The sequence below is a fragment of the Mus caroli genome, chromosome 9, assembly GCF_900094665.2.
Source record: "Mus caroli chromosome 9, CAROLI_EIJ_v1.1, whole genome shotgun sequence".
NCBI lineage: Eukaryota > Metazoa > Chordata > Mammalia > Rodentia > Muridae > Mus > Mus caroli.
The window spans coordinates 116,584,229-116,592,102 of record NC_034578.1 but is presented as its reverse complement, the minus strand read 5'-3'; the positions used below and the strand labels follow the sequence as shown (position 1 = coordinate 116,592,102).

Below are 7,874 nucleotides of genomic sequence, written 5' to 3'. Positions count from 1 at the left end.
CAGTCTCCCCAGTCCCTCCAGTCCCCTCAGCCCCCCAGTCCCCCCAGTCCTCACAGTCCCCTCAGCCCCTCAGTCTCCCCAGTCCCTCCAGTCCCCTCAGTCCTCACAGTCCCCTCAGTCCTCACAGTCCCCTCAGCCCCTCTAGTCTCCCCAGTCCCTGCAGTCCCCACAGTCTTTGGTCTCTATTCTCCAGGTGCTGGTTTCACAGGCACGTGCCACATCTGGCCCCTCATATGGCTGTTTGGGGTCCTTTGTGGTTCCATATGAATTTTCGACTTTCTTCTTGTTCCTTTAATAACAGTGTTGGAACTTTGATAGGGAGGCCATTGCATTTTTTGGCAATGTTAATCCCTCCAGGTGGTGAACCTGGGCATCTTTCTGTTCATCCAAACCATCTTCAGTTTCTTTCCTCATTATTTTACAGTTTCAAGTCTTTGATCTTACAGTTCTTTGGTCAAATTTATCCCCCAAGTTTGTATTATAGATTTTTTTTCCTGAATTTTACTGTCAATTTTACTGAGGAACACTGGGCCTTTCTCTGCCCCTACTACCCTCTTGACTCCCTTCACCATGCCCTAAATAAACTCTACTCTATGACACAGAGAGAGAGAGAGAGAGAGAGAGGCTGAGACTGAACAACAGTGAGAAAACATGAGGGGACTGTCATGTTTTGTTTGGTGACCAATGCGTGAGCTCGTGGGCTCTGACCGAAGCGGGGGAGGGGGGTTCCCAAGGAAGGCTCATCCCTTAGAGCTCCACACCAGCAGCCTTAAGTTCTTGGTTATTTTCCATCATCACTAAGCACCCTAATCATTCTGTACATTTTTCTTTCTTCAGTTCAGAATTAGTACTTCATGTTTTGTGCCTTAAAGGGCGCTTAGGACTTCTCTGAAGATTGTGAAGTCGACCAGTCACTGCGTCATTATGCGAAGCCTCTTGTAAACCCTGATGTTCACCACTCTAATGGTGGTGCGGCCCCGGAGAGGAGGCCTGGGAATAAAGTCTCAGGCAATAGCCAACCCACGCAGAGCACCAGACGTCTTACACTCGAGGGGTGGGAGGAATCACACAAGTAAAGTGAACAATCTCAAGGACAAGCTGCGGGCGGCAAGAACACGGTTTCCATGGAAACATAGAAACAAATAGCAATAGCCAGCTGTGATCAATACTCTAACATAAACCCACTCCTCACGTGCATCTGGGAGGGGTTTGGAAGCAGGTTTCAAGAATAATTCAGTGTTTCTGAAGAAGCTGAGGTCGAGAGACTCTTGGCTTGTTTTCTTGGAGTTTCTCACAAGCACTCAGAATCTCCCTCACATGACTCCATTCTTGGACCATGTTCTGACATCTGTCCAACACTCCATCTAGGTAAAAGAAGTATATTTCTGGTTAGAATGGCATTGTGGGCATGAGGCTTCCTCTGTACTACAGTGCAGGCATTCATCACTGTGGTTGGTGAAAGCTGCCTCACCTCACTCTCCACAGGTACAGTTCCCATGTGAGGAGTCCCCATGGGCCATGGGAGGTCAGAGCTGTGTTCTGTGTGTGTGTTGTGTGTGTATTTCCCCCTTCCTTATTAGTAAGATTTCTCCTAAAGGAAGATTTTATTTTAACAAAGAAAAGTTTTACTGACCTCTTTAGCTTTGTTTTGCATGTTGTCAAATGTACAACAAGGCAAGATCCTCTAAACAAATCAAATTTGGTTTTTCTTCATTATGACTTTCCTGGTGTTGAAGATGGGGCCAAGTGCCTACAAGGGCCTACATAGTTGGTGCATATGCTGTCTTCCACTGTGCAGCCTCTGATGGATAACCAGGGAAGAATTCTTACAGAAGGGTTTCCCACAGTGATTACATTGATAGGGTTTTCTGCTTCTGTGGTCTCGCTGCTGTAAGGACAAGGAAAGAACTCTTTTTAAATGCTGTCCCACGCTCATGACCTCTGTATGGGTTTTTGTCTCCAGCATGAGTTCTGTATGAGTTGAGAGAGTTACTGTGGATCCCATGTGATAAGTTGAGATCTGCAGTGAATCGCATGTAGCCACTGTAGCCCTCTGAAGAGCATCAAGGAGACCACTCTGAATAAAGGGTCACTCACATTTACTTAATTCATGATTTTATTAGAGCATTCTTTGTTGTCCGAGTAGCTGAGCCCTCTGGTAATGGAGTTTTCCATATCTCTTACGTTCACTGATATTAACTTCAAAATCTGCTTAGTGAGGACTGTGCAGTCTTTGAGTGTTCTGCACACTCCAGCCTTTGAAGGGTCTCTCCTGTGTGTGGGATCTCAGAAATGCAGTAAGGAGGAGCATGCCAAGGGTTCCCCACATTCAGCATATTGCTGTGGGTTTATTCCAGTCTGGGTTCTCTGTGCTGTGCTGTGACAGAATCCCCAGCCCATGCAGCCTGAGGGAGGAAGGGCTTATTTTGCCCCTGGTGTGCGGGTGCACAGTCCACCAAAGCAGAGGTGTGGTGGCTGCAGCTCTGAGGCTGGGTTTCCTTGCTTCCTCCCTTTGCAGTGCCCAGGGAGCAGAGGAAGGAGAGCCGTGGGCTTTTCCTCTTTCCTCCACTGTTTTCTTTTCAGCTTTTTCATTCAGCCTAAGATCTCAGATCCTGGGTTGGTCCCCCACACTTCCCGGTGTACTCACCTCCTTAGTTATCCGTCTCTGGAAATGTCCTCAAAGACTTGCTCAAGGGCGTGTGTGTCTCCTAGGTGATTCTAAACTCAGCCAAGTTGATAGAGAAAATTAGCTGTCATATGTACTTAGGGTTGAATCACCCTAAAGACCTTTTCATATTTGTTGTCTTTAAAGGGTTTCTCTCCAGCATGCCTTCCCTAACATGGGAGTCCCAGCATGCCCTCCCATGTGGTCCCTAACATGGGAGTCCCAGCGGCAGCATGTCCCACACTCAGTGCATTTCAGAATGTGTTTTCAGTATGTCTTAGTCAGGGTTTCTATTCCTGCACAAACATCATGACAAAAAGCAGTTGGGGAGGAAAGGGTTTATTCAGCTTACACTTCCATACTGCTGTTCATCACCAGGGAAGTCAGGACTGGAACTCAAGCAGGTCAGGAAGCAGGAGCTGATGCAGAGGCCATGGAGGGATGTTCTTTACTGGCTTGCTTCCCCTGGCTTGCTCAGCCTGCTCTCTTATAGAACCAAGACTACCAGCCCAGGGATGGCACCACCCACAAGGGGACCTTCCCCCTTGATCACTAATTGAGAAAATGGCTTTCAGCTGGATCTCATAGAGGCATTTCCTCAACTGAAGCTCCTTTCTCTGGGATAACTCCAGCTGTGTCAAGTTGACACACAAAACTAGCCAGTACACAGTATGAGTTCTCTACAGTCCTAAAGGGGAGCGCTCCAGCAGAGACCTGTTCGTCTGCTGCCTGCCGGATTCTCTTGTGTGAACGTCTTGTGTGTTGAATCCCAGCTGGAGACCTTCCCACATCTGCTACATCCAGAGGGTCTTTTGTACTGTGAGTCTATTCATGTTCTAAGTAAAGGGTGAATACTTCCGACAAACATGTCTACTCTATCATTGCCACAGGATGTCTGCTGCATCAGTTTTTCTTTAGATTGAATGGGATGTAAACTCTCACAGAGAGGTCCTCCACAGGCTCTGGACCTACGGGGCTAATGCTTGTCTGCTTGCTAAGGAATGTATTACTCACAGAGGCCTTCCCCAGCCATTGTATTGTGCATTTTCTCAGCCGAATTGATTTGTGATGTTCCATCAAAGATGACTAGAAGAACATAGTCTCATATTTTTTGTGACCCTATTGGTTTTTAATTGTTTAAAATTACTTTCAAGTGTTGTGAGAGTATGTGTGTGTATCTCTGTGTGTGTGTGTGTGTAGAGGCTTAGCTGTCTTGCCTGGGGCATCACACACACACACATACACACACACACTCATACATACATATACACACACACACACACACACACACACATATACACACACACACACACACATACACATACAGTTTTGAGCCTGAAACTTGCCTCGTAGGCTACATGGCTGGAGAGCTGGCCTCGGGGATCCACCTGTTTCCAGCTCCCCAGCAGTGCGATTACAATGCCTCCACTGCCTACCTGGATCTTTTTATATGAGTTCTGAGAATCAAACTCCTCTTGCTTGCAAGACAAGCACCTCACCGTCATTCCCCAGCCTTGCATTTTCCTCTGTAGAGCTGTGCTCTCCTGTCTGCTAGGGAATAGTTAATGAGGGAGGGGTCAGAGCCAATGAACTTTCTACATCATCGAGTGCCAAAATTTCGTATACATTTTAAGCACTTAAAGAGGCTTTACATTCATTCACTCACTGTGTGTATGTGCACACATGTGGGCACACATGTGCTATGGTGTGCATTCAGAGGTCAGAGGACAATTTGTGGGAATTGGTTCTCTCTTTCCACCATGTGGGTCCTGGGGACCAAACAGGCCTTTGGGATCCGCAGAAAGCACCCTTATCCACTGAGCCATCCCCCCCCCCCCCCCCNNCCCNCCNTAACAACGTTTCTGCTTCCTGAAAGCAGTTTGATGTGTTGATGTTTGTTTTAGCCCCTGGGTGATTTGGTTACCCTTGTGGGTATGTCTGTCTCAGGACTGTCGGATCCTGTGTTTGAGCGCCTGTGTGTTGCTGCTGGTTGCCACCTGATCGTCCTTAGCGAGGGCTGAGCTGACAAACGCTCCGTACTTTGACAGTTGCATCTGGTTTTCACACTGCTCATGTGCCTTATGTTAGTTATTTTCTGGGTCATTTTCCCATTTTGATTTTATTTAAAGCAAGTGAGGTTGTGTTCTGCTTCCTGTTTAGTACGCAGAGGGCTGTGTTCTCCCTGCTCGCTGGCGAGGAGTCCGCTGGCTCTTTGTAGCAGCCTCAGAACAACCAGAACGCTATCCTCAGGAGCTATGAAGAGAGCACACGCACATGTTCCTCACACTGAAGAGCCTTTGCTTGGGGAAGCGGCACTTTTTGAATTCCTGCTTTCTGTTCATTCCTAGGAGGAACGGGTTGTCAATCACATGGCTGCGAAGATTATCGAGAATGTCTGCACGACGTTTTCTGCCCAGGCGCAGGGCTTCACAACCGGGGAGATTGGGCCTGTCCTGTGGCACCTCTTCAGACACTCCACCGTGGACGCCCTGCGGATAACCGCCATATCGGTGAGCCCGGCATCTTGGGAGGAGGGAACCAGGGTGGAGCACTCTGACTGAGGAAATACCCCTGAACAGTAAATTTCATGGAAAGGGTAGAGATGTTGGTCAGAGGGATATCTCAAGAGGTGTACTAGAGCAGAATTCTAAAAATTAGCCTGGAAGAGTTTGGGACTTTGTGGGATGTGGCGTTTATCACAGGTTAAAATTAGATGGAGCTGAGTGTGAGAGTTCATGGCAGACGGTGGGATCTGGGGGATGCATGCTTGAGTGGCCACAGTAGAGGTCCTTCCACCATGTGCATCCCAGGGGTCAGGGGTCAAACCCAGGTCATCAGCTTGGCAGCCACTGCCTTAAAGCCTGTGGTACCATCTTTTTTTTTTTAAATATTCATTTATTTATTATATGTAAGTACACTGTAGCTGTCTTCAGACACTCCAGAAGAGGGAGTCAGATCTCATTACGGATGGTTGTGAGCCACCATGTGGTTGCTGGGATTTGAACTCCGGACCTTCGGAAGAGCAGTCGGGTGCTCTTACCCACTGAGCCATCTCACCAGCCCCCTGTGGTACCATCTTAACCCCCTTCTCTCCTCCTTGCCACTGGGGGGTGAGCCTGGGGCCTCACATGCCAGGAAGTGTTCCACCACTGAGCAGTATCCACAGCCCCCCTTTTGCCTTCAGGAAGGTTGTCTGTCTCCTCCCTCCCTCCCTTCCTTCCTTCCTTCCATCCATCCATCGTTTTTTGTCAGAGTAAGTTGTCCAGGCTGGTCCCAAACTCCTGTAACCCACGCAGACCTTGAGGATCCGCTTCTCCTGCCTCAGCTCAGCTTCCTGACCGCTGAGCTTGCAGCCTGGGCCTCCAGGCTGAGAGCGTATCTTCTTGTTAGTCCAGGTTTTCAGATCCGCTTCTCCTGCCTCAGCTCAGCTTCCTGACCGCTGAGCTTGCAGCCTGGGCCTCCAGGCTGAGAGTGTATCTTCTTGTTAGTCCAGGTTTTCAGATTCTGAGCTAAAAGGTCGCATCCCATGAGAATGAGATGAAGCCACTTTAGTGTTCGGGCCTCCGCAACTCTGTCGCTCCCTTGCTGTTGATGGGTGGCCTGCTGCTTTTCATACGTGGTTGTCGTGACTGGGGTAAAGGTTAATGGTGTGTGAAGAAGTGTCATTAGTCTGTTGGACAAATGGGAAGCGTTCTCTTGTCATCGTCTCTGGATTCCTGGTTGTAGGGTGCTCAGGCTGTGTTTCTCAGCTCCTCCTCATACCACCCGGGGAGGGGGGCAGTTTCACACCTCACCTTCCACCCTGAGGCTTCCCATCTCCTGTCATCCTCAGTTCCCCCCAGCTGCCCAGAGGAAGATGGAGGCCTGCCGGCAGCTGCCCTGGCTCCCTCCTACCCCTTGTGCTTACCTCTCCTTTAGACCATTATCCCAGTGAGAGAGCAGCTGAGTGCAGCTTCTGTTAGAGCCCTCCTGCCTCTGGGTCTTTTAGTTCCTTCTTGGGAAACTCACTCAAGTGCTTGACTCTGCACTTCCCCAAGTGAAGGTGTGGTGGTTTGAGTTTGCTTGGTCCATGGGATGTGGCACTATTAGGGGGTATGACCTTGTTGGAGGAAGTGTGTCACGGAGGTGGGGGTGGGGTGGGAGGGTGGGGAGGATGGGAGGGTGGAAGGTGGGAGGGTAGACTTTGAGGTCGCTATGCTCAAGCTCCACCCAGTGTGGGAGACAGTCCCCTTCTGCTGCTCTCAGCTCCTTCTCCAGCATTGTGTCTGCCTGGACACTGCCATGTTTTCCACCACAGTGATAATGGACTGAGCCTCTGAACCTGTAAGCCAGCCCCAATTCAGTTTTCCTTTATAAGAGTTGCCTTGGTCATGGTGTGTCTTCACAGTAATGGAAACCCTAAGTAAGACAGTGGAATTTTTCTTTTCTTTTCTTTTCTTTCTTTCTTTTTTCTTAAATATTTATTTATTATATGTAAGTACACTGTAGCTGTCTTCAGACACATCAGAAGAGGGTGTCAGATCTCATTACAGATGGTTGTGAGCCACCATGTGGTTGCTGGGAATTGAACTCAGGACCTTTGAAAGAGCAGTCGGTGCTCTTAACTGCTGAGCCATCTCTCCAGCCCCGAAATTTTTCTTTTATTCTTAGATCCTTGTAGCCAGGATTTAAGGAATCTTTAATTAAGTCCATTTTCCAAAAAGCAAATGCTGACATGCTAGCAAGTCCCCAGTCTGCATGTCCACTCTTCACAAAGCCACTTCTGTAGGGAGCTATTGGGGCATTAGCTCCTTTCTAGCCAGCATACTGGGCTTTCCCAACTGCTGCTGAAACTGACTGGAAGTGCTGTCCCCCACTGGAGTCTGAGAACCAGCATCCTGGGCACTGAGGCTCTTAGAGAACACCAGCGCCAGTGGGGCTTGGAACAGAGATTGGATCATGTTGTTCTGTGACGGAGTCAGCATCCTGGCTGTGGGGAGTGAAGCTGGGGAATGAGTGGGAAAGAAAAAGCTCTCTGAGCAGGCAGGTTGTAGAGCATGTTCAAGTTCTCAGCAATTTTACTTATTTACTTGCTGCAGAAATGACAAAATCTATCTTTCTTTCTTCCTTTCTTCCTTCCTTTCTTTCTTTCTTTCTTTCTTTCTTTCTTTCTTTCTTTCTTTCTTTCTTTCTTTCTTTCTTTCTTTCTTTCTTCCTTCCTTCCTTCCTT

The 7,874-nt window shown here is 48.5% G+C and overlaps 1 protein-coding gene across 3 annotated transcripts in view; it reads left to right on the top strand.

Annotated features, from left to right (window-relative positions):
* Ulk4 (unc-51 like kinase 4) overlaps window positions 1–7,874 on the top strand; it is a 283,269-nt gene that overhangs the window by 57,269 nt on the left and 218,126 nt on the right. For all 3 annotated transcript variants that reach the window (XM_021173385.2, XM_021173384.2, XM_021173383.2), the window contains exon 20: window positions 5,014–5,175. In XM_021173385.2, the coding sequence (XP_021029044.1) occupies window positions 5,014–5,175 (162 nt within the window). The remainder of the gene's footprint in view (window positions 1–5,013; window positions 5,176–7,874) is intronic.